Consider the following 27,760-nt stretch of genomic DNA (forward strand, 5'->3'; position numbering starts at 1 on the left):
GCTGAAGCCGAACGGTGACGTCAGGGGCTGGGCACACAGGTGAACCGAGAAGGCGGAGTTTGGACGAGCTGGGAGGCGGGGCTGAAAGTTCCTTCTCCTGGGCCGGGGAAGAAGCAGGTAAAGAAAGGGACCTATGGGAAGAAGGAGAAGGTGCTGTTTTCTTTGGGGGTAAAGAGGTTCTTGAGTCAAATATTTTTTATGTATTTATATATATATTTATGTATATAAATCTTTGACCTAAATATAAATAGGGCCCATGTATTGGTTGCTGCCCGTTTTTAACATCTCCCAATTCAATGACACTCTGGTTATTATCCTTCCCACTCCCCTCGTTCCGTTCGGACTCCCATTTTTTCAATCGGTGGAGGAAAATCAGTAACTGACCCGACGGTGCAGAGTTGCTAACTGTTCAACACAACACGTGACTAACGGTTGGTTCATAAGAGCCTCTCTCTCCTGAGATAATTGATCCCTGTGAAAGGACTTGTGCCGTGCCTGAAATTCAGATGATCAAATCTCTGTTTCAAGCAATAACCGTCACTTTCTGACCAAGAGATGTAGACAAACTGTTCAGGAAATATTCTTCTTTTATCTATCCAATTCAGACCGCCAATGGACATCTTTAATCCTTTATTAATCTACTATAAATCTTCACCCTTGATTTTATTTTCGATCCAGTTTTGACTCAGAATGAGATTTAATATTAGCATTTTGAATCCTTTGAAAGTCTTGTCAGTGTTTTTTGCCCTTTTTGAGTTTCTGTGCTTGTATACCACAGTGATGGGGGGCTGGGGAGGGCAGGAAACACACCCTAGTCCACATAATTTCTGTCCCATCAAAGGACTCTTGAAGTGGGCTGATTGTTCCTCACCCCTCGCTCCTGGTTATTGCTAGCACAGTCCTTCCACATATTGGAAGGTCTAAAGGACCTTTTTTTTAAAAAAAAAAATAAATTTATTTATTTTAATTGGAGGCTAATTACTTTACAATATTGTAGTGGTTTTTCCATAATTGACATGGATCCCCAACAGTTGTACATGTGTTCCCCATCCTAAACCCCCCTCCCACCTCCCTCTAAAGGACCTTTTTAAATAAGCCCACTAATGGCCTCTTCCTACATAGACATTACCCCCGTTTTTAAGTTGTTTTTGTCCCCTAATTTCACAATCATGAAATTACATGAAAAGGACTATTTTAATTTTCTCTGAACGTCTCATGTTTATGTAGACATTCATCTTATTTTGTCTTATATATTCATATTTATAGACGTATCTTCCATCAAACAATAAGTCCCTCTACCCTTTTAATCATTTTAGTGGCTTTTCCTTGGCTGTTATTTTTCACAGGATGCAGTGACTAGCACTGCATACTGAGATCCATAAGGGAGTTCCTGAGGTTTTTGTTGAAGCTGATGTTTTTGTCATTATTCTGAAACCACCAGAACTTTTACTGGCATTTTGGGTTTTATAAGAACTGATGTCTTGAAGGAATAACCTACAGCAGCTTCTGATCCCTTTCCTTGGGGGCAACTGGCAGTTCAGAGTTCATTGTCTTAAAGATGTCACCTGAATTGTCTCCTGTGTGAACTGCCTTAGACTTGTCCACATGGCAAGTCATCTACCACTTTCCAGCCTGCTCATATAGCTTTAGAAACGTTCCAAGAGGCACTCCCAATTGACTTGACATTTCACTATGTGGAAAGCAGAGTATAATTTGTGTACCTAGAAAAGTCTCAAAGTATTCCTTTTTCTTAATCATTTATGAAATGTTAAATAACACTGATTCCCAGAGGATGCTATTAACATTGTTCAACCCTGAGAAGCCATTAATATTCCTACTTTTTATTTTCTACTTCTAAGCCAGTTTCCCATCCAAGATTAAAAAAAAAAAAGTTGTCTAGTGATAACTTTTAAAATTGTTTTTGTTAAAGAAGTTGAAATCCTTGAGCCTTTTTTCACCACCACCACCACTGTGACCAACGAAATCTAAACCAACCACATCCTTACAGCAGCCTGCTAGGAGACCTCTTCCACTCTTGTCCCCTTAGAGTCTATTCCCCACACAGCAGAGGGGGAGAGAGAGAGCCTGTTAGGTCAGTCAGGTTATGTCACTCCTCTGCTGAATACCCTGCAATGGCTCTTTCTCACTTGGCGTAACATTCCAGCTCCTTAAAGACTCTCTGTGATTTGGTTCCACTCTCTTCCTCGCTTAATCTGCTCCAACCACACTTACTGGCTTTTTGCTGATCCTTGAACACTCCAAGCATGTTCCTACCTCAAGACTTTTGCATTAGCCACTGCCTCTGCTTGGGATTCTTTCCCCTCAAATATCTATTTTTCTTTAAAGTGTTACCCCTACCTGCCATATTTTATACCTGTTTCTTGTCCATCTCCATCCCCTAGAATGTAAATTCCACATTTCCAGAATGTAAATGTAAGGCAAGGATTTTGTCAGTTCTGTCTCTGCTCTTCTCGCCTAGAATAGTGCTTGGCACATAGTAGGTGCATACTATTTGCTGAATGAGAGAATGAAGAGTATAAACTATTCTTGTCTTTTGGTTCTATGTTGTTCACGTGCGTTTTTTGTTGGAAAAGATGATAGAAACCATTTTTCCAATCCCTGGCAGGTGTGTCCACCTTACCAAAGAGCCTATAAGCTTATTTATGCTCTTTGTTGAAAAACAGCCTTCCTTTCCTGGGAAAGAATGTCCTCTTCAAACCCTTTTGCAGCTTCAGAGGGATGAACTTGTACCTAAAATGATGAGGGACGGAGGTCACCTGCCTAGCCACCTGTCCATCAAAAGGTGATAGCTGTGGCGGCAAGACCACCCTCACACCAAACTTAAGGTGAAAATCATTGGTTTGAGGTTCCCAAGGGGTGCATGGAGCACTTGGTAGAGACCCTTAGTGATACGCACTGACTGGTCCATTATACTGGTGCTTCTTATACTTTTAAAAATTTATTTATTTTTGGTTGTGCTGAGTCTTCGTTGCTGCACAGCAGGGGCTACTCTTTGTTGCGGTGTGCATGCTTCTCATTGCTGTAGTTTCTCTTGCTACAGAGCACAGGCTCCGGAGTGCCCGGGCTCAGTAGATGTGGCCCAAGGGCTTAGCCGTCCCATGGCATGTAAGATCCTCCCAGACCTGTGTCCCCTGCATTAGCGGGTGGGTTCTTAACTACTGGACCACCAGGGAAGTCCCTCTCATACTTTAATATACATGTGAGTCACCTGGAGATCATGTTATAAGTCTAGATTCTGATTTAGTAGGTCTGGGGTGGAACTTACGTGATAGAGGATGAGATGGTTGAATGGCATCATTGTCTAAATGGACATGAGTTTGAGCAAACTCTGGGAAATGGTGATGGACAGGGAAGCCTGGCGTGCTGCAGTGCATGGGGTTGCAGAGTTGAATATGACTGAGCGGCTGAACAACAGCAACAGCCACCTCCAGGTGACCCTGATGCTTGTAGACCTCACTTTGGAAACCTTTTGTTCGTGGAACAGAGTGACCTATGATCCTTAAATTTATTTCAAAATTTATTTATTATTTTGAAACTGTAAGTAGAAAACTCTCAATGTTGTTTGGCTGCAAGTTTTTAACTGTTCCCTCTCTAACTTCATCTTCATTCAGAAGAGACTAAAACAACTTAGATTGGAGCAAAGAAGAGTTTGGAGCAAAGGGAATGAGCTATGTCTGGGTTGCGTGTGGACTCAAAAGAGGTGATTCTATCTCATTTCTTAGAGAAAGTTCCATGGAAGAGTTAAACCAAGAATGGAGATATGCAGGGAAAGAAAAAGACCCGAAGGACCTTTCAGAGTAACAGCTACAGAGGGAGATAAAAATCAAGTAAAAAAAAAGCCTTTGGACTAAGTTCCAAAAAGATCACTTAAAGTGAAAGTGAAGGGTCTGACTCTTGTGACCCCCATGGAATAGCCCGCCAGGCTCCTCCGTCCATGGGATTTTCCAGGCAAGAATGCTGGAGTGGGTTGCCATTTCCTTCTCCAAGGGATCTTCCCAACCCAGGGATCGAACTCAGGTCTCACACATTGCAGGCAGACTCTTCACCATCTGAGCCACCAGGGAATCCCAGAGATCACTAGCAGACTTTAATCTTGGCATAGGAGTGGAGTGGACCCTGTGCTGAGAGAATTAAGAAATGAGAGCAAGAAGCAGACTTCACAAGGTACTGCAGAAAGTTGGACCACCAAAGGAATGGTGAGGTCAGACTGGGATCCAACAGCTAAAGGGCTTTTTCAGCACCTAAACAACCACTGAGAGAGTCAACTGGGAGAGATCAGTTATGTCAGGGAAGGCAAAAGGCTAAGCAACAAGACTGAAGAAGCAAGAGGTTGTAGGAGTAAAGAAAGAGAGAGTAGACTTTGAAGGGGTGGAAGGAAGATAAAGCTTTTCTTTCCTAGGAATTTATTCTAAGAAAGTCAGTTAAAAAGAGGGAGGGGAAAAGCTCTGTATACAAAGGTGTTATTTGCCTTGTAACCAATAACAAACGGGGCAAATCAAAAGATTACAAAGGTTTAAACATGAGAAGATGGTTATACAAATTATGGCATGTGGTTTGTAGACTTGAACCAGGCTATGTCATTAAATCATGCAAATTTGCATGCTACATAGCGCGTCGGAAAAGTTTATGAAGTGATGTCCAGCAGGGAAGAGGCAGAATGCAAAAAATCTTTGCCTGATTTCAATAAAAATACATTTGACTCTTATCAAAGAGTAGAAGAAAACATGGAAAATTTTAGCAACTTTTGTTAGTAGAATTATACATCTTTTTCTTTCTAGAATTCTTCTCTAATGCTACCATATTTTTATCATTATAAAATATATGTCATATAATAAATTAGGGGGTGTTGAGACTTCCTTGGCAGTGGTTAAGTCCAGTGGTTAAGGCTCTGTGCTTCCACTGCAGTGGGTATGGGTTTGATCCCTGGTCAAGGAACTAAGATCCCACACCCCACATAGTGGGCCAAAAAATATAAGTAAGTAAATAGATACGTTAGAGGGTAGCAGACTTTTTCTATAAAGGGCCAGGCTGTAAACAGTTTTCAGCTTTGCAAAATTATCAAGGCTGTGTTCCAATAAAACTTCATTTGTAATTACAAAAATTGGAATTCTATGTGATTTTCCCAAGTTAAAAAATATTCTTCTTTCAATTTTTTCCAAATATTAAAATCTGTAAAAACCATTCTTAGTTCACAGACCATGCAAAAATACTGTACCAGATTTGGCTATGGATGCAGTTGGCCAACCCTGCAGTAAAGAATAAAGAATAAGTAGCATTTGAGAATAAGATTAAGAAACAAAAAAACCTTCCAAGTCCCCATTTTGCCCCTCCTCGATCCCATCCCCCTTCCTCTCTCCAGTGGGAACCACAATCCGCTCTCTTCCATGTTATACACTTTCACTATATATGAGCCTGTCTATAAACAACATGTTTTTCATGTTTTGAAACTTTATAAATAGCAACACACTGTACATATGCTTCAGCAACTGGCTTTTTTCACTGTGCATTCTGTTGATACAAGAAGCTCTAGTTTGCTCATCTTAACTGCCCTATTGTGTTCCATAATGTAAATATTCCTCGATTGCCATCACCAGTTATTTCTATTTTGAGCTGTGCTCAATTAACATTCTTCTACACATTACCATGCGCACAATTTTCTCTCGTGTGGTGTTATTCAAAGGACAGTTTGTCAACTGTTATAGTGAGTTGAAATACATTTAGAAGTTGGAACTTTTAATGAAATAGAAAAAATGGGGACATTTATACCTGATACACAAAATTGACAATGTTGTGTCAATTATATCTCAATGAAAAAAGAAAAAGAATAGACAGGATTAGAAAAGATCAGAGTGTTGCATGTAATAGGAAAAGGCATTATTGTGCAAAAATTTTATTTCCACTTTTTACACACTTACACATATGTGTGTATGTGTGTACTTGATTGTAATGTAAAACATATATCTCAGTAAGAGATTGTTGTCACAAAGTTTGAAAAACCGCTGCTTTAAGGTGCTGAGGGATACCCAGGAAAAACATGCTGGATCATAGAATGTGCACAATTTCTACTTAACTAGATACTGAAAAATGCTCTCCAAAATGGTTTTTCCAATTTACACTGGTCCTCACGGCAATGGGTAAGAGTTACCATTGCTTCACATCCTCACCAGTAGTAGGTTTTTCTTATGGGATATTAAATATACCACATACACAAAAGATTGTATAACACTAATATGTATAGTTTGATGAATAATAGTAACATTTCCCTGAACGTCCCCCACTCCCCACGCTATGCAACAGAACATCACCTGTACCTTAGATACCTCTTGGGAGTCCCTTCCTCTGGGCATTCCCCTGCCTTCAAGTGTAACCACTGTGCAGAATTTTGTATTAAACATCCTCTGTGTATGTATATTTTTGACCTGTTTTTGTAACCTTAAATAATGTATTGTTTATATTAATGATTTAATGATACTGTATGGTATTCATTCTCCTGTTGCTTGCTTCTTTTAGGCAACAGGATGGTTTTGAGATTTATCCATGTTGATAGATAATAGCTGTAATTCACTCATTTTCAATGCTGTATAATATTCCATTTTATAAATAGCTCCACTTACCTATGTCAGGTCCATGAATCAAGGCAAATTGGAAGTGGTCAAACAAGAGATGGCAAGAGTGAATGTCAACATTCTAGGAATCAGCGAACTGAAATGGACTGGAATGGGTGAATTTAACTCAGATGACCATTATATCTACTACTGCAGGCAGGAATCCCTCAGAAGAAATGGAATGACCATCATGGTCAACAAAAGAGTCCGAAATGCAGTACTTGGATGCAATCTCAAAAACGACAGAATGATCTCTGTTCATTTCCAAGGCAAACCATTCAATATCACACTAATCCAAGTCTATGCCCCAACCAGTAACGCTGAAGAAGCTGAAGTTGAATGGTTCTATGAAGACCTACAAGGCCTTTTAGAACTAACACCGCAAAAAGATGTCCTTTTCATTATAGGGGACTGGAATGCAAAAGTAGGAAGTCAAGAAACACCTGGAGTAACAGGCAAATTTGGCCTTGGAATACGGAATGAAGCAGGGCAAAGACTAATAGAGTTTTGCCAAGAAAATGCACTGGTCATAACAAACACCCTCTTCCAACAACACAAGAGAAGACTCTATACATGGACATCACCAGATGGTCAACACCGAAATCAGATTGATTATATTCTTTGCAGCCAAAGATGGAGAAGCTCTATACAGTCAGCAAAAACAAGACCAGGAGCTGACTGTGGCTCAGACCATGAACTCCTTATTGCCAAATTCGGACTTAAATTGAAGAAAGTAGGGAAAACCACTAGACCATTCAGGTATGACCTAAATCAAATCCCTTATGATTATACAGTGGAAGTGAGAAATAGATTTAAGGGCCTAGATCTGATAGATACAGTGCCTGATGAACTATGGATGGAGGTTCGTGACATGGTGCAGGAGACAGGGATCAAGGCCATCCCCATGGAAAAGAAACGCCAAAAAGCAACATGGCTGTCTGGGAAGGCCTTACAAATAGCTGTGAAAAGAAGAGAAGCGAAAAGCAAAGGAGAAAAGGAAAGATCTAAGCATCTGAATGCAGAGTCCCAAAGACTCGCAAGAAGAGAGACGAAAGCCTTCTTCAGCGATCCGTGCCCAGACAGAGAGGACAACAACAGAACGGGAAAGACTAGGGATCTCTTCAAGAAAATCAGAGATACCAAAGGAACATTTCATGCAAAGATGGGCTCGATAAAGGACAGAAATGGTATGGACCTAACAGAAGCAGAAGATATTAAGAAGAGATGGCAAGAATACACAGAAGAACTGTACAAAAAAGATCTTCACGACCCAGATAATCACGATGGTGTGATCACTGACCTAGAGCCAGACATCCTGGAATGTGAAGTCAAGTGGGCCTTAGAAAGCATCACTACGAACAAAGCTAGTGGAGGTGATGGAATTCCACTTGAGCTATTCCAAATCCTGAAAGATGATGCTGTGAAAGTGCTGCCCTCAATATGCCAGCAAATTTGGAAAACTCAGCAGTGGCCACAGGACTGGAAAAGGTCAGTTTTCATTCCAATCCCAAAGAAAGGCAATGCCAAAGAATGCTCAAACTACTGCACAATTGCACTCATCTCACACGCTAGTAAAGTAATGCTCAAAATTCTCCAAGCCAGGCTTCAGCAATATGTGAACCTTGAACTTCCTGATGTTCAAGCTGGTTTTAGAAAAGGAAGAGGAACCAGAAATCAAATTGCCAACATCCGCTGGATCATTGAAAAAGCAAGAGAGTTCCAGAAAAGCATCTATTTCTGCTTTATTGACTATGCCAAAGCCTTTGACTGTGTGGATCACAATAAACTGTGGAAAATTCTGGAAGAGATGGGAATACCAGACCACCTGATCTGCCTGTTGAGAAATTTGTATGCAGGTCAGGAAGCAACAGTTAGAACTGGACACTGAACAACAGACTGGTTCCAAATAGGAAAAGGAGTTCGTCAAGGCTGTGTATTGTCACCCTGTTTATTTAACTTATATGCAGAGTACATCATGAGAAATGCTGGACTGGAAGAAACACAAGCTGGTATCAAGATTGCCGGGAGAAATATCAATAACCTCAGATACGCAGATGACACCACCCTTATGGCAGAAAGTGAAGAGGAACTCAAAAGCCTCTTGATGAAAGTGAAAGTGGAGAGTGAAAACGTTGGCTTAAAGCTCAACATTCAGAAAACGAAGATCATGGCATCCGGTCCCATCGCTTCATGGGAAATAGATGGGGAAACAGTGGAAACAATGTCAGACTTTATTTTTCTGGGCTCCAAAATCACTACAGATGGTGACTGCAGCCATGAAATTAAAAGACGCTTACTCCTTGGAAGGAAAGTTATGACCAACCTAGATAGCATATTCAAAAGCAGAGACATTACTTTGCCAACAAAGGTCCATCTAGTCAAGGCTATGGTTTTTCCTGTGGTCATGTATGGATGTGAGAGTTGGACTGTGAAGAAGGCTGAGCACCAAAGAATTGATGCTTTTGAACTGTGGTGTTGGAGAAGACTCTTGAGAGTCCCTTGGACTGCAAGGAGATCCAACCAGTCCATTCTAAAGGAGATCAGCCCTGGGATTTCTTTGGAAGGAATGAGGCTAAAGCTGAAACTCCAGTACTTTGGCCACCTCATGGGAAGAGTTGACTCATTGGAAAAGACTCTGATGCTGGGAGGGATTGGGGGCAAGAGGAGAAGGGGATGACAGAGGATGAGATGGCTGGATGGTATCACAGACTCGATGGACGTGAGTCTGGGTGAACTCCGGGAGTTGGTGATGGACAGGGAGGCCTGGCGTGCTGCGATTCATGGGGTCGCAAAGAGTCGGACATGACTGAGCGACTGATCTGATCTGACCTATGTTACTACCAGTGAGTATTTAACTGTTCCAGGTCGACCTGCAGCCTGAAGCATAGTGAGAAAAATAGATGCTTGTGGTTGTAAACCACTGGATTTTGCATCATTAGGGTGACCATAACTGATTATTACAGAGTGAAATGGAAAAAAAGTAGAAGGGGAAAGAGAGCTAGGAGTACCCTTTCAAGAAGCTTAGCTGTGGGGAATTCCCTGGCAGTCCCCTGGTTAGGGCTCAGCACTCTCAGTGCTAGGGACTTTGTTCAGTCCCTAGTTGAGAAACTAAGGTCCCATAAGCAATGCAGTATGGCAAAAACAAACAAACAAATGAAAAACAGCTTAGCTGTGAGGAGATTGAGAGGCTAGTTTCCTCCTCTTCCTCCCTGCCATCATTGCTGTTCTGTTGTAGTTCTTTAGATGCCTATAATATAAATGCCTTTCCCATGTATGGAGAATTTTTCACTCTATGAAACCTTGTGGGAAGCAGAGCCCACCTACCAGTAAAATGGCAGCTACTTACTTCCCCATCCTTTCTTGTGAACTAAGTCAAGTGCACATGTCATAGGCTCTGCTGATGAAATTTTCCCAAAGTGTACTTTGAATCATCAGGAGCTTATGATGCAAAGGAAAACGAGAAGAAGAGAATTCATTCTTGGTGAGCAGTACCAGTTGTGGCAGCAACACCCAACTTAAGGGAAAAGCTCTGGCAGCGGCAATACCTCGAGTCTTGTGCCAGAAGGCCTCTCAGTGTAACTTCGGCATCAGATGCTCATCACTGGCAGCAGCAGAGTCTTCAGTGGCCCAGCTCTGTGGCATGATATTGGCTGCCATCCTGTAAGCAAAACCTCCGAGTGTGGTGTGATAGATGATGGTATCAATGCCCCAATTCTTCACCTTTCCCTGCATCTGTGTTATGTTGTGGGACCTTCTCATTCTAACTCTTGACTCAGTCTTGTGACTTGCTGTGATCAAGGGATTTTTAGCAAGCATTAAAGAAGCAGAGGGCTTCCCATGTGGCACTAGTGATAAAGAACCTGCAGGCCAGTGCAGGAGACATAAGAGACTTGGGTTCGGTTCCGGGGTCGGTAAGATCCCCTGCAGGAGGAAATGGCAATCCATTCCAGTATTGTTGCTTGGAGAGTCCTATGGACAGTAGAGCCTGGCAAGCTACAGTCCATAGGGTTGCAAAGAGTTGAACTCGACTGAAGTGACTTAGCATGCATGCAGGCATACAAGCAGAAGCTTGGAAAACATTCATGTGGCTGCACTTGCTGTCTGTCTTAGTCTGTGTGCGATTATATAACAAAATTCTCCAGACTGAGTGGCTTGTGAACAAAAGATATTTATTTCTCACATTTCTGGAGGCTGGAAGTCTAAGATCAGAGTGCCAGCATGTCCTGGTTTTGGCAAAGGCTGTCTTCTGGGTTGCAAACTGCCAACTTCTTGCCATGTCCTCACACAGAGGAAGGAGCAAGGGATCTCTCTGCTACTTGTTCATTCAGGAAGGCTCCACCCTCCTGACCTAATCAATTCCCAAAGGCCCTACCATCTAATACCATCTCAATGGGCATTAGGTTTTCAACATATGAATTTGGGAAGGACAAAAGCATTTGGTCTGTAGCACTCTCACTGCTGGCCTCTGCCATTGCAACATGTCTAGGCTAGCCTGTTGGATGATGAGAATCACATGGACCTAGGCCAAGTCTCTCTGAGTTATCCCAGCTGAGGCCATCCTAAGTCAGCCAACAGCCAGTTGACCCTCAGGCATATGAATGAACTCAGCCAAAATCAACAAAACTGTCTAGTCAACCAACAGTTGACCCCAGACGTCAAGTAAGTCCAGCTGAAATCAGCCCAGCTCAGCCCAGCCCCAGAGAAGCTGAACCCCACAGACTTGTGAACTAAGTATTGTTCATTGTTAACATGCCGCTGAGGTTTTGTGGTTATTTATGTAGCATTGTTGTGGCAATAAATAACTGACCCTTTGCACACATCTATGATCTATGACTTTTCTGCTTAAATCAGCCTCAAGAGCCAGTATTTGTTGCTTGCCCTGACACCAAGACTGAATGTAAATGAGAGAGAAACACAGGGTCAAAGGAGAGATTGTTTGAGCTGGAAGAGACTTTGGCACGCTTACAGGCAAAGGATTGGAGGCAGTTGTATTTGTTAGGACATGAGTTTGGGTACAAAATTAACAGTGCTTTAACCATGACAGAGGGCTTCCCTGGTGGCTCAGCTGGTAAAGAACCTACTTGCCAATGAAGGAGACACAAGAGACAAGGGTTCGTCCCCTGGGTTGGGAAGATCCCCTGGAGGAGGGCATGGTTACCCACCCCAATATTCTTGTCTGCAGAATTCCATGGACAGAGGAGCCTGACAGGCTACAGTCCATGGGGTTGCAAAGAGTTGGACACAACTGAGTGTGCACATGTGCACACACACACATCACCGTGATAGAAGTTTGTAGTTTCCCTTGGTCATGTAGGAGCCTGAGTAAGAGTGGCAGCCCTGCTCTGTGAATCTTCAGAGGCCTAGATCCTTCTGTGTTTATCACGTCCTTGTCCAGTTGGCCCAAGGTCACCCTCTACTCCCACTACTCCATCCACATTTCAGCTGTTGGAAAGAGGGAAAGGAAAGATTTTCTCCTTAATACGTGGTGTGTGCATGCTTAGTTATGTTTGACTCTTTACCACTCAATGGACCGTACGTAGCCCTCCAGGCTCCTCTGTCTGTGGGATTCTCCAGGCAAGAATCCTGGGTTGCCATGCCCTCCTCCAGGGGATCTTGCCGACCCAGGGATCAAATCCTTGTCTCCTGCATTGCAGGCGGATTCTTCACCCCTGAGCCACCAGGGAAGCTGGTCCCATTCATTTCTCCCCCTTTCAGCCTATTCTCAGGAATTGGTCATATGGCCACACTCAGCTGCCAGGAAGGCCAGGAAAGGCAAACCTTATTCTGGCCAACCGTGTGTAAATTCCTACTTCTGTGGAAGAAGGGGAAAACAAATAATAATAGTTCTTCCCATGTCAATGAGGAAAAAAGGATAATTAATGGAACAGGATCTCTGTGGTTGACTTTATTAGCCATTTCCTTCCTCCTTCCTTGGGAAGGGGATTCATTGTTTTTGGAAAAGTTGGGCAACTGTGTTCCCAGTTGGCATGAATCATGATATCTCTTAACCAGTTATGGCAATCCTACTGAGCTTGTCAGAAACTGATTTCCACAGCCTCCCCTGCAGTGTTGGGTGACCATGTGACCCAGGTCTGGCCAGTGAGCCAGGAAAAGAAGGCTGCTGGGGGTTTCTGGGAAGTGGTTTCCTTCCTAGGAAAGAGACAAATGCAGAGGAGAGTTTGGCACTTTCCTGCTTGTGGTACTGATGTGAGACTTCTTACCACAAAAGAAAGGTCAAGAGAATCACAAATGCCAAACTAGAGCCCTGGCACCTTCTTGAGGATTCACATGACCTTGAGAGATGAGTATGAGCGAGCCAGGTGGAGAAGGGGAGGAAAGACATTGGAGGAAATGAGAGTATTATGTACACAAGAAGGAATGCACAGAGATGTTCCTGGAAAATTGGATTGGAGTCAGATGGTGAGGACTTTGTAAGCAGCAGTGTGATTTATTGTCCGAATCGCCTCATTCATAGCTGGGACTGGTTTCCTGTTTGTTGACTGATTTACCACAAAGCATGACAGGCATCTTCCTTTTGTAGGTTTAAGAGGACTGCCCATCTCTTCCCCTATTAGAGAGTTAAAATACTTTTGTTTTGGAAAATCTAGGCTCTCAAAGGCAAAGATCTTGATTACGTGGGTTGGTGGGTGAGGGTATAGATCTGAAAAGATGAGCGAGCAGGGAATCACTTCCGACTCCTACTGTGAATGGGGTTTCCCTACCCTCAGGGAATGGAGAAGTGCCTAGTTCTGCCCGCATTGGGACCCGTGTTTGAACCCAGAGCAACAGGATGATTGATGGGTTGGCTGCGTGGACCCCAGGCTGGGGACTGAGCTGTGAGCCACAGCCTTTGGGGCTATGAGCAGTGGGACCACTGAGGCTAGGACATCAAGCCTCTCACACTCTCACATGACTGACCACACGGCCTGAAGTCCAGAGCCCTTCCATGAGATTCTAGAATTGGGTGAACCTGGGAATTCAATGTGATTCCATCAAGGGGAGAGAGAAAAACACTTGGAGTTAGAATTTTCCCCTAACTCCTTGAGGAAGACGACTGAGTCCGATTTTATATTATTATTTTTTTTTAAGGGGTGATTTATTTTTTTTTAATTTTATTTTATTTTTAAACTTTACAATATTGTATTAGTTTTGCCAAACATCGAAATGAATCCACCACAGGTATACCCATGCTCCCCATCCTGAACCCTCCTCCCTAAAAAATAAAAGATAGAAGAGGGGGCTTCCCTGGTGGTTCAGTGGTAAAGAATTTGCCTGCCAATGCAAGAGACATGAGTTCGATCCCTGGTCCAGGAGGATCCCACATGCTGCAGAGCAGCTAAGCCTGTGTGCCACAAATATTGAGCCTGTACTCTAGGGCCTGGGAACGACAACTGCTGAGCCTGTGAGCCCTAGAGCCCGTCCACAACAAAAGAAGCCACCACGATCAGAAGCCTGTTCTCTGCAACTGGAGAGTAGCCCCTGCTTGGCGCAACTAGAGAAAAGCCCACACAGCAATGAAGATCCAGCATAGCCAAAAATAAGCAAGTAAATAATTTAAAAATAATAATAAAACTGCTTTCTTGCACTAGAGTGTCCGATTATGGTACAAATTCCTTCTGTGGTATATATACAAAGCCAAAGGAGAGGGAGTGAGAAGGGTTCATAAATTATCTCAGCAGTTCTTTTTTTTTTTTAAGTTGATAGATTTATTTTAAAGAGAATGTAGAAGATGTATCTCAAAGAACTCAGGCTCCTATATATGCGAATTATCCAATTAAATTGGCCTGATACTGCCAGGCTAGGAGGAAATCCAACCTCCATTATGACCAGAGCTCCTCTGGCTCTCAGGGATGCCTCAGAATCCAGAGGTGGAACCTGGTGCCAGAAACAGGGGCCAAGCTCTTACCCACAGCCATCATGGGGCTGTGGGCGGCTGCCTTGTGAAGCCCACAGAACAGACTTGAAGCCCACCAGCCCCTGTTTTAAACCCCACGTAAGGTGTAGGCATTTTTACTGAGGTGTTAAAAAAAAATTCTTGAGGGAATTCCTTGGCTGCCCAGTGGTTAGGACTCTGCACTTTCACTGCTAAGGGTAAAGGTTCCCCAATCCCTGACTGGGGAACTAAGATCCCACAAGCCGCATGGCACGGCCAAAAAAAAAAAAATTATGACAAATATGTTCTAAACCAGGGCTGTACATTTACTTCTGGTGGGAGAGTGAATTTGTAACAAGCATTTAGTGTTTTGCTTATATCTAGTATTTTTACAATTATCCCATATATCTATCTATCTATCTATCTCTGGGACTTCCCTTCCTATACAGAGTGTGCAGATTTGGGCCCTGGTCAGAGAGCTAAGATCCCAATGACTCATGCCAAAAAAACCAAAACCTAAAACAGAAGCATTATTGTAACAAGTTCAATAAAGACTTAAAAAAAAATGGTCCACTGGGACTTCCTGGTGATCCTTGCAGTGCTGGGGACTCAGGTTCAGTCCCTGGTCGGGGAGCTAGGATCCCACGTGCTTCGGAGCAGCTGAGCCTGAACACCACAACTCTTGGGGCCGTGTGTCTCAGTGAAGGACCCTGAAAGATGCAACGCAGATTCCAGATGCCACAGCTAAGATCTGATGCAGCTAAATAAATAAACAAATATATTTTTTAATGGTTCACATCAAAAAACAAAACAAAACCTTTTAATTGACGTAGGTGACTTAGGCTCTTCTTTTTCTTTTTTATTTATTTGGCTGCACTGGGTCTTAGTTGCAGCATGTGGGATCTAGTTCCCCGACCAGGGATGAAACCTGGGCCCCCTGCGTTGGGAGCACGGAGTCTTAGCCACTGGACTGCCAGGGAAGCCCACTTTATAATGTGCTCATTGCTATTAGTTATTTCCCTGCCTCAACTCAATAATGCCAGAGATCCAGCTGAAGGGAGCTGGTAGCAACATCCTCTGTTGGAACCACAAGTCGAATTGTGAAAAGAACTAAAAATATTGAGGGAATTCCTTGGCCGCCCAGTGGTTAGGACTCTGCGCTTTCACTGCTAAGGGTAAACGTTCAATCCCTAGTTGGGGAACTAAGAACTAAGATTCCCCACTAAGAACTAAAGTTCTTACCATTATTGTGTAAGTCTAAGATATTATCAAATGCAAGATGCATTAATATTTCAGATATCACTGAGAGAAAAATACTATTAATTAAATTATGCCTTCACGCTTTCTTGCCACTTTGTATTTTTTATTTTCTACTTATCAAAATGATTCTAGACTTATTTATCTTTTATTTATTTTGGCTGCACCAAAGACCTGCATGAAAGGTCTTAGTTCCTTGACCAGGGATCAAACCCATGCCCCCTATATTGGGAATGCAGAGTCTTAACTAATGGACTGCCAGGGAAGATAGTTTTAGACTTATTTAGATGTAGATTTTTTGTTTATTTATTTATTTTTGGCTGCACTGGGTCTTTGTTGCTTTGCAAGGGCTTTCTCCAGTTTTGGCGAGTGGGGGCTACTCTTCTTTGTCATACACAGGCTTCTCAATGCAACCGTTTCTCTTGATGCAGAGCCCAGGCTCTAGGTGCATGGGCTTCAGTATCTGTGGCTCACAGGCTCTAGAATTTGGGCTCAGTAATTGTGGAGCACAGCCTTAATTGCTCTGTGGCATGTGGAATCTTCCTGGGCCAGGGATTGAACCCATGTCCCCTGGATTGGCAGGTAGATTCTTATCCACTGAGCCACCAGGGAAGTCCCTAGACAGAGATTTTTAAATCACATATTGATATTTATAAAAATATTCAACTTTAGAAGTAATCAATAAAATACAAAAAGATGCTCTCTCGGTGTTGACATCCTTAGCATATTTGCTTTTGTCCCTATGCCTGTTGCCTCATGGTAACAAAATAGCTGCTGAGGTTCTAGGCATCATACCACATTCAAGCTAGGAAGAAAGAAAATGTAGAGATAGTGTTACCTAAAAACTGAGTTTGCTTCTTGGTAGGTGCCAATAGACACAACCAAGCCAAAGATAGGGAGAAGAAAGGATTTATTATTACTGGCAGCAAATAAGAACAATGGGGATCTTTTCCAAAGCAATGTCTCCCTGAACAGCGGATTGGGGAAGTTTTAAGCTCGGAGGTACATGCATATTCATGAGAGAGCTTGAGCAGAGGAGAATTCAGCATAGAATTGGGGCCAAGGTTGACAGGGTCCAAGCTTTAGTTGACCTAAAGTAGACTTCTGTTAGCAAAGAAGAGGAAATGGGTATTGGGAAGGAAGCTGATGATATCTTCTGCAACACAACTTAATAAATAGTAGTTTTACATAGATAATAAATAGTAGTTACCCCTTGGCATAAAGCAAAAATGACAATAGCAAAAACTCTTATATAGTACAATGCTTACCACGTTCCAAGCTCTGTTTTGAATGTTTTAAATATATTAACTTGTTTAAGCCTCACAGCAGCCTTATGAGGTAAACACTGTTATTATCCTTGTTTTATTTTAGTGTTTCTTTTATCATACTTCATATGCTCACGGTTAGACTTATCATAATCTTTGGTGCATGACATAGCCCTAACTGATCCATGCATAACTCCTTTATTTACTTGAAAAATATTAGTTATTTTTAATAAAGTAACATTTACCCTCAAATCCTCTACCCAAAGTAAAATTAGGATCTTGTCAGTAAATCAGATCTGACTATATGATCTCCCCAACCCGTTTCACTTCCTCCTCTGGCCCGAGGTGATGGTCATTTAGAATCCTAAGTTCATCATTCCTTTATTTTCCTTATATAGTTTTGTAGTTTTATCGCATCTATATATAGAGTCCAAAAATTGTGTATGTGTGTGTATAACATAGCTATAGTTGCTTTTAACTGTATATCTTCTTTTGGTACTTTTTCATTTGCTATTACATTACTAAGATTCATTCCAATTGTTCTGTGTTGCTACAGTAATTCATTTTGATGACTGCTTGACATGCCATCGTGTGAATATGTAGCAATTTATTCATCTTCAAACAATTCTTTACTGAAGTACCTATTATGTTCTTAGTGATTTTTTTCCTTTTCTGGTTATCCACTGGACTAACTCTATCATATCCAGGATTGCTAAAGGCTTCATGTAATTTGAGCAGTTTTCTTCATCATTTTTAATCACTGCATGAGATCTTGCAAGACTCGCAATGATGCTTTGCAAATTATTTGCTTTGTGTCATCAGTTATTTACACTGGGCTCTCAGAGAGAGGCTGAACAATAAAGACTTGATTTGATGGGCTGGGTGCACACATAGAGCCCTTAGTTTCAGCCTAGAGGAATGTTGTGGTGATAAGGGAAAAAGGGGAACATCAGTTCACTGGTGAATATTTCCTTGTTATGATCACTTTTCCTTCCCTGGTCAGCCTGGCAAATGTGGAAGTTTGGATTTTGACCACTGAGATAACAAGAATCCCCTGCACCTCAGAAAATTCCCTAACACTCCTGACGCAAAAGGTAGAATCCATTTCCCCTCCCTCTGAAAATGGCCCAGCCTTGGTGATTCACAAGAATAAAGTACAGCATTATTTACAATAGCCAAGACATGGAAACAACCTAAATGCCCATCAACAGTTGACTAACTAAGGAAAATGTGATATATATATATATATATGATATATGCATATATAGCATATATAATGGAATACTATTCAGCCATCAAAAAGAATGAAATGATGCCATTTGCAGCTACATGAATAGACCTAGAGATTATCAGAAAGAGAAAGACAATACCATATGATATCACTTACGTGTGGAATCTAAAATATGACACAAAACCAGCCACAAAACAGAAACAAACTCACGAACATAGAGAATTTGAGGGTTGCCGAGGAGGAGAGTGGGATTGAGAGTTTGGGATGAGCAGATATAAACTATTCTATATAGGATGGATAAACAAGGTCCTACTGTATAGCACAGGGAACTCTATTCAATATCCTGTAATAAACCAAAATGGAAAAGAATATGAAAGAGAATGTATATACACACACACACACACACACACATAACTGAATCACTTTGCTGTATACAAGAAACTAACACAACATTGTAAATTAACTATACATCAAAAAAAGAGAACAGAACAGAGTCCAGTAGAAGCAACCCTGTGCAACTTCCAAGGCCAAGTTGAAACAAGGTGGTACAGCTGCCCCTACTTCACTCTTCTGGGGACATGCACTCTGTAGAAGCCAGTCAGCAAGAGGTGAAGAAACCCAAATGAATCCACACAGAGAGACCCCCAACTGACAGCTGGCAGCAATTGCCAGACATGTACGTGAATGGGTCTTCAAGGAGAGGTCCTCCAAATTCATGAGTGGTGACAAGATCTCCTGGATGTGTCCCGTCCAAATTCCTCATCATGTACAGTGTTAAGCTGACCTCCAGAGTCCTCCATGCACAGAATCCAAGTGCATAATAAATAGTTGTCTTATTTGTCTTATGCTTCTAAGTTTTGGAGTAATTTGTTATGTTGTTGTTGTTTGGTTGCTGAGTCGTGTCCGATGCTTTGGCAACCCCATGGACTGTAGCCCACAAGACTCCTCTGTCCATGGTATTTCCCAGGCAATGATACTAGAGTGGGTTGCCATTTCCTTCTCCAGGGGATCTTTCCAATCTAGGGGTCCAACCCTCGTCTCCTGCATTGGCAGGCAGGTTCTCTACTGCTGAGCTACCAGGGCAGACCATAATTTGTTATAATAACTAGTAAAATTACAGAAAGAGAAAAAAGTAACCAGTATACCCAATTTTAAAGATGTGGGGACTTCCCTTGGTGATCCAAGGGAAGTGAGCTCCCACTGCAGGGGGCATGGGTTCAATCCCTGGTTAGGAAACTAGGATCCTACAGGCTGTGTGCCACAGCTGAAGAAAAAGAAAATGTGGAGGGAATTCCCTGGTGGTCCAGTGGTTAGGACTCCATGCTTCTATTGCAGGGAGTACAGGTTCCATCCCTGTAGTTGGGGAACTAAGATCCCACAAGTTGTGCAGCAAGTCCAAAAAAAAAAAAAAAAAAAATAGATGTGGAAGCCGAGGCCTGGCAAGGATAAGTACACAGTAAATGGAGAAGCTAAGCAGAAATAACAGTATTCTTGGCTGGGAAATCCCATAGACAGAGAAGACTGGCAGGCTACAGTCCATGGAGTCAAAAGAGTCAGACAGGATTTGGTGACTAAACAACAGCTTATACTTTAAAATGGTTAAGGTGGTGAGTTTTATGTTATGTGTATTTTACCACAGATAAAATTTAAACATTTAAATAATTCCAGAAAATGTCATAACCATGCTTGTTTCATAATGTGGTATTTTTGTAGTTCTGTTGCTCCTCCTGTTCTCCCAGTGCCTCGTTCCTTATATACTCAGGTATTTTTCACTATGTACTAGTCATTGTCCCTGGAGAATTACTAAGGTAATTCTTTAAGGACCAGCACAAAGATGTATCCCTCCAGAGAGGATGTGAGCTCATTTCTCCCAGGCACTTAGAGACACTTCCAGTTTAGGACTGCTTTATTTTTTATTTTATTTTTGGCTGCGCTGGGTCTTCGCTGCTGTGAACGGGCTTTCTCTAGTTGTGGCGAGAGGGGCCGTCTCATTGCAGTGACTTCTCTTGTTGCAGAGCACGGGCTCTGGGACACGCAGGCTTCAGTGCTTGTGGTTCATAGAGCCCTGGCTCAGTAGTCGTGGTGCAGGGCTTAGTTGCCCTGCCGCATGTGGATCTTACCAGACCAGGGATTGAAACTGTATGCCCTGCATTGGCAGGCAAATTCTTAACCACTGGACCACCAGTGAAGTCCTAGGACTACTTTAAACTAGATTTATTACTTAAAAGATTTTTTTAAGTACTTCATGTAATTTGGGCTCCAAATCTGTAAAAAGTTAGCTATAGTGACAGTGTCTCAAGGAGCATTTTCTCCTGAAATGTTCAGTTAGTACTAAGTTAACTTTCCTTGGAGTCTCCTGGGAGAAGATGGGGGCAAGTTTACTTCTGATTCCCCTTTATTGTAATCATAACCCTTTGGGGCCATGACTAATATAGGGAAGGCCTTCTAATAGACTTCCCACCTTGGTGGACCCTGAGCTTTAATTTCATTCCACGTTACCGTGCAGAGTTCTCCTAATGAAATTCAAGTTTGCCCAGATTGGCAAAGGGGCTTCCCAAGTGGCGCTAAGTGGTTAAGAACCTGCCTGCCAATGCATGAGACTTAAGAGATGTGGGTTTGATGCCTGGGTGGGGAAGATCCCTGGAGGAGGGCATAAAAACCCACTTCAGTATTCTTGTCTGGAGAATTCCATGGACAGAGAAGCCTGAGATCACAAAGAGTCAGACAGGACTGAGGCGACTAAGCACGCACTCACAGATTGACAAATACCCTCAGAGCAAATTTGACTTTCATGCTTACTTACCTGTCCCAGTTCCTGAAGTCCTATAGTCTTTTGCCTCCTACTTCCTATCTTGTCAGCACTTCTGTACTTTCAAGAATATTTAAAAACTATTTTATCCAGCAATTTTTAGGGTTTTTTTTTTTTTAATCAGCAAGTTGGCTCCACTAACCTTAGCAATCAGAAGTCCTTCTACTTTATCTTTTCTTTCTTTTTATTGATTTCTGTTCCTTTATTTGTTTTCTTCCTCCTATCTTTTTTTATTCTTATCATTGGTTGGATTTTTTTCCCCCTAACTCCCTGAGTTGAATGCTTAGCTCATTATTGTCTTTTCTTTTTCCATGATAAGGCTATTCTATTTTAAGGTTTTAAATTTCCCTTAAAGTACACCTTTCATTGTATTCCTCAAGTTTTGATACATAGTGGAGGAGTGATTACTCAAAACCTAATGTTTTCATCCACTCACCCAGCAAGGCTATTGTGCTGCTACCCTGACTTTTCTCCTGAGATACCTGCACAGAAGGTCTGGACAATGCAGCCAATTTTCCCCTTCAGGGGCAGCGATGATAACCCAGGGCAAAACCGGAAGAGAGAAAGAGCACAATTTAACTTTCTTTATTCAGTATTTTAGGCTTCCCTGGTGGCTCAGACGGTAAAGAGTTTGCCTGCAGTGCGGGAGACCCGGGTTTCATCCCAGGATCGGGAAGATCCCCTGGAGAAGGAAATGGCAACCCACTCCAGTATTCTTGTCTGGAAAATCCCATGGATGGAGGAGCTTGGTCAGGTACAGTCCATGGGGTTGCAAAGAGTTGGACATGACTGACTCTTTCTTTCTTCCTTATTCAGTGTTTTCCAATTCTGGCTACAGATGAAAATCACTAGGAAGTTTTTAAAAATACTGATATCTGGGTCATACCCAGAGAATGTTCTAGCTGGTGTGGCATGGGGACTGTCAATGATTATAATGGGAAGCCGGGGTTGAGGACCACTCCTCCAACTTATCTGCTCAACCAGCCTGGGACTGCCTCTTCCTTCCTCCCCACTCAAACTCCCAAACAGTTTTAAACAGCCTTCTGTCTTCTCTAAGCTGTTACTGCCTGGTTGCCCACATTTCTCCCTATTGTTTCTCCAGGTGAATTGGGGGAAGGAGGCAGAAGCCCTGGGTAATTTACCACATTGGCAGGAATCAGAATTATCCCCGGCCCCGCTATTGTCTGTCTTCACAGGAAGTCTCAGCATGAAACAGCAGCACTGGTGTGGCATGACCGCCAAAATGGGCTCCCTGTTGTCAGGGGTCTTTACCATCACGGCCGTGGACTTGTACCTCATCTTCGAACAGAAGTACTTAAGGAGAAGCAATTGCACTGAGCAAATGTCACAGATCAAGAACACAAGTATCCTGATAAAAGTGTTCATCATCTGCTGGAGCCTGACTATCGTCTTCCTCCTATCTTTCATCACCATCCTCATCAGCTGCTTGCTCCTATACTCAGTGTACGCCCACATGCACAGGGGCCTGGTAATCTACATCGTCTGGATCCTTTTCTACGAAGCTGTAAACGTTGTGGTACAATGCCTCACCAATGACAATTCTTCCGTTGCGGAGGTCAGAGTCATGCGCTGGTTTGGTCTGGTGTCCCGTATATGCATGCACTCTTTCTGGATGTTCTTTGTCATCACTTACGCCTACATGATCTACAAAAATAAAAGCCAGGGCAATATCATCTCCTACAACAGACGTATTTCTACCAGCAATGGAGACTTCCTGCCGCGGAAATCCAAGATAATCAACTTTTCCCGCCGCTACAGTGAGTAACACGGCCCTGTTCCACAATAGGGTCTCATGGTAGTTCATTTTCCGTCTCATTCACTTTTCAGCAAGCAGAGACTCTACTGTCACCCTTTTGGGAGAGATACGGTGAGAAAACAGATTACCATCGCAGCTGGAACACCTTGCTCGTAGAGGATGTTTAATTAGAGGACATTGTTATTTATCAAGCTCTCCTTGACTTCCTCTTTCCTTTTCTTGTCAGTACCACCTTATTGGTCAAAATGAAGACAGGCAGGGATGAAATGAAGCTGAATTGCTGTCTGGCAATCCTTTCATCTTATTGTGTCTTCATCAGCCTTCAACTCACAGCCCTCTGATGTAACCCTAGAATAGGCAAACCTGTATTTATATCTCAGATTGTTGTAGCAAAAAATATATCATTGGGGTCTTGAGGTGGTTTTTTGCTGCTTTTTCTCCCTGTGTCATCTATACTATATTCCAGATAAGTAAAAGAATAAAAATAGAGAGAAATCATACTTCATTTTCTGTCTTGACCCTTCCATCCTCTCCCCCAATAAAAACTGTCAAGGAGCACAAATGCACTTGTGATTAATCAAAGGCTATTTGTTAAACTCTTCTGTCGATAACTGTGTAGGACACACTGTGTATATCTCCACTGCAGGAGGATACAAAAAAGTATAGGATATAATTCCTGACCTTGAGGATTTTTCAGTTTAGTGGGAGAGATTAAATCATGTTTATGTTTATGAATTGATTAGCCAACCACATAAGATGGTACAAGATTACACATGATCACATATCAACAAACTTCACTTTGAGCTCAGGGGTCAGGAAATGTCAGAAGCAGTTTAAGCCAGAATGGAAGACGCACTGAGGAAACTTCTACTTCAAACATTATAGACATTATGTTGCTGCTGCTGCTAAGTCGCTTCAGTCAGTGTCTGACTCTGTGCGACCCCAAAGACGGCAGTCCACCAGGCTCCCCCGTCCCTGGGATTCTCCACGCAAGAACACTGGAGTGGGTTGCCATTGCCTTCTCCAATGCGTGAAAGTTAAAAGTGAAAGGGAACTCACTCAGTCATGTCCGACTCTTAGCGACCCCATGGACTGCAGCCTACCAGGCTCCTCCGTCCATGGGATTTTTCAGGCAAGAGGACTGGAGTGGGGTGCCATCGCCTTCTCTGACATTATGTTAGAGGTTTACTAATAGCTTTCTTGGAAGGACTGATGTTGAAGCTGAAACTCCAATACTTTGGCCACCTGATGCGAAGAGCTGACTCACTGGAAAAGGCCCTGATGCTGGGAAAGATTGAAAGCAGGAGGAGAAGGGGACGACAGAGGATGAGATGGTTGGATGGCATCACCGACTCAATGGACATGGGTTTGGGTAGACTCTGGGAGTTGGTGATGGACAGGGAGGCCTGGCGTGCTGCAGTTCATGGGGTCTCAAAGAGTTGGACACAACTGAGCAACTGAACTGAACTGAACTGAATAGCTTTCTTGAGGTATAATTGATATACAATATATAGCACAGGCTTCCCTGGTGGCTTAGATGTTAAAGAATCTGCCTGCAGGGCAGGAGACCTGGGTTCAGTCCCTGATTTGGGAAGATCCGCTGGAAAAGGAAGTGGTAACCCATTCCAGTATTCTTGCCTGGAGAATCCCCATGGACAGAGGAGCGTGGAGGGCTGCAATCCATGGGGTCGCAAAGAGTCAGACGCGACTGAGTGACTAAACCACAACCACAACAAATACATGTTTAAAGAATGCAATTTAATAAGTTTAGGCATAAGTATATCCCAGTGAAACCATCACCATAATTGAATACATGAACATGTGTATCACCCCCAAAAGTTTCCTCTTTATCCTTATCTCCTGCCCCTTCTTGTACTACCACCCCCCACCCTGCCACCACAAAGCACTGATTTGCTGATTTTCTGTATATGTTAGTTTGTATTTTCTAGAACTTTACATAAATGGAATCATAGAGTATATAATCGTTTTTGCCTGACTTCTTTTGCTCAGCCTAAACCCTTGAAGATTCGTTCATGTCATTATGTGTATTGCTAGTTCATTATTTTTTTAAATATTTATTTGGCTGCCCTGAGTCTTGGTTGTGGCATGTGGGATCTTTAATTATGTCATGTGAACTCTTAGATGCTGTATATGAGATCTAATTCCCTGACCAGGGATGGAACCCAGGCCCCCGGCATTGGGAGCTTGGAGTCTTAGCCCCTGCACCACTGGAGAAGTCCCTATAGCTCTTTCTTTATTGCTGAGAAGTGTGCCATGCCAAGAATGTACCACAGTTAATCCATTTGCTCACTGGAGGACATAGAATGGTTTGTAATTTGGGGCAATTAAGAATAAGAACAGTATAAACACTTGTGTATAAAACTTTGTGTGGACTTAAAAATTTCGTTCATCTTGAGTAAAGGTGGTGCTAGTGGTAAAGAACCCTCTGGCAGTGCAGTAGATATTAGAGACGAGGGTTCAATCCCTGGGTCCAAAAGATCCCCTGGAGGAGGGCATGGCAACTCACTCCAGTATTCTTGCCTGGAGAATCCCATGGACAGAGGAGCCTGGCAGGTTACAGTCCATAGGGTAGCAAAGAGTCAGATGTGACTGAAGCAACTTCAGTTCAGTCACTCAGTCAAGTCTGACTCTTTGCAACCCCATGGACTGCAGCACGCCAGGCCTCCCTATCCATCACCAACTCCCAGAGCTTACTCAGACTCATGTCCATTGAGTTGGTGATGCCATCCAACCATCTCATCCTCTGTCGTCCCCTTTCTCCCACCTTTAATCTTTCCCAGCATCAGGGTCTTTTCAAATGAGCCAGTTCTTTCCATCAGGTGGCCAAAGTATTGGACTTTCAGCTTCAACATCAGTCCTTCCAATGAACACTCATGACTGATCTTCTTTAGGATGGACTGGTTGGATTTCCTTGCAGTCCAAGGGACTCTCAAGAGTCTTCTCCAACACCACAGTTCAAAAGCATCAATTTTCGGTGCTCATCTTTCTTTACAGTCCAACTGTCACATCCATACATGACCGCTGGAAAAACCATAGCCTTGACTAGACGGACCTTTGTCGCCAAAGTAATGTCTCTGCTTTTTAATATGCTGTCTAGGTTGGTCATAACTTTTCTTCCAAGAAGCAAGTGTCTTTTAATTTCATGGCTGCAATCACCATCTGCAGTGATTTTGGAGCTCATAAAAATAAAGTCTGTCACTGTTTCCACTGTTTCCCCATTTATTTGTCATGAAGTGATCGGACCAGCTGCTATGATCTTCGTTTTCTGAATTTTGAGCTTTAAGCCAACTTTTTCACTCTCCTTTTTCACTTTCATCAAGAGGCTCTTTAGTTCTTCTTCACTTTCTGCCATAAGGATGGTGTCATCTGCATCTCTGAGGTTATTGATATTTCTCCTGGCAATCTTGATTCCAGCTGTGCTTCATCCAGTCCAGCATTTCTCATGATGTACTCTGCATATAAGTTAAATAAGCAGGGTGACAATATACAGCCTTGATGTACTCCTTTCCTGATTTGGAACCAGTCTGTTGTTCCATGTCTAGTTCTAACTGTTGCTTCTTGACCTGCATAGATTTCTCAGGAGGCAGGCCAGGTAGTCTGATATTCCATCTTTTTCAGAATTTTCCACAGTCAAAGTTGTGATCCACACAGTCAAAGGCTTTGGCATAGTCAATAAAGCAGAAGTAGATGTTTTTCTGGAACTCTCTTGCTTTTTCGATGATCCAGTGGATGTTGGCAATATGATCTCTGGTTCCTCTGCCTTTTCTAACTCCAGCTTGAACATCTGGAAGTTCACGGTTCATGTACTGTTGAAGCCTGGCTTGGAGAATTTTGAGCATTACTCTGTTAGCGTGTGAGATGAGTGGAATTGTGCGGTAGTTTGAGCATTCTTTGGCATTGCCTTTCTTTGGGAATCAAATGAAAACTGACCTTTTCCAGTCCTGTGGCCACTGCTAAATTTTCCAAATTTGCTGGCATATTGAGTGCAGCACTTTCACAGCATCATCTTTCAGGATGTGAAATAGCTCAACTGGAATTCCATCACCTCCACTAGCTTTGTTCATAGTGATGCTTCCTAAGGCCCACTTGACTTTGCATTCCAGGATGTCTGGCTCTAGGTGAGTGATCACACCATCCTGATAATCTGGCTCATGAAGATCTTTTTTGTATAGTTCTGTGTATTCTTGCCACCTATTCTTAATGTCTTCTGCTTCTGTTAGGTCCATACCATTTCTGTCCTTTATTGTGCCCATTTTTGCATGAAAAGTTTCCTTGGTATCTCTAATTTTCTTGAGGAGATCTCTAGTCCTTCCCAGTCTATTGTTTTCCTCTATTTCTTTGCATTGATCACTGAGGAAGGCTTTCTTATCTCTCCTTGCTATTCTTTGGAACTCTGCATTCAAATAGGTATATCTTTCCTTTTCTCCTTTTCCTTTTGCTTCTCTTCTTTTCACAGCTATTTGTAAGGCCTCCTCAGATAACCATTTTGCCTCTTTGCATTTCTTTTTCTTGGGGATGGTCTTGATCATTGCCTCCTGTACAATATCACAAACCTCCATCCATAGTTCTTCAGGCACTTTGTCTATCAGATCTAATCCCTTGAATCTATTTCTCACTTCCACTGTATAATCGTAAGGGATTTGATTTAGGTCATACCTGAATGGTCTAGTGGTTTCCCCACTTTCTTCAATTTAAGTCTGAATTTGGCAATAAGGAGTTCATGATCTGAGCCACAGTCAGCTCCGGGTCTTGTTTTGGCTGACTGTATAGAACTTCTCCATCTTTGGGTGCAAAGAATATAATCAATCTGATTTCGGTGTCAACCATCTGGTGATGTCCATGTGTAGAGTCTTTTGTGTTGTTGGAAGAGGGTGTTTGCTATGACCAGTGTGTTCTCTTGG

The 27,760-nt window shown here is 42.5% G+C and overlaps 1 protein-coding gene across 2 annotated transcripts; it reads left to right on the top strand.

Moving 5' to 3' along the window:
• On the top strand, positions 1–23,404 carry LOC102390410 (transmembrane protein 217). Of its 2 annotated transcripts, none has more exons than XM_025270702.3 (2): positions 1–117; positions 22,258–23,404. In XM_025270702.3, exon 2 carries the CDS (start codon positions 22,269–22,271, stop codon positions 22,845–22,847), a length of 579 nt encoding a protein of 192 aa, XP_025126487.1. In that variant the 5' UTR covers positions 1–117; positions 22,258–22,268; the 3' UTR covers positions 22,848–23,404. The 2 variants fall into 2 exon arrangements, with proteins under 2 accessions (XP_025126487.1, XP_006079894.1); XM_006079832.4 differs by having other exon boundaries at positions 46–117; positions 22,164–23,404.
• The last annotated feature ends 4,356 nt before the right edge of the window (positions 23,405–27,760 follow it).

The sequence above is a fragment of the Bubalus bubalis genome, chromosome 2, assembly GCF_019923935.1.
Source record: "Bubalus bubalis isolate 160015118507 breed Murrah chromosome 2, NDDB_SH_1, whole genome shotgun sequence".
In the NCBI taxonomy this organism is placed as follows: domain Eukaryota; kingdom Metazoa; phylum Chordata; class Mammalia; order Artiodactyla; family Bovidae; genus Bubalus; species Bubalus bubalis.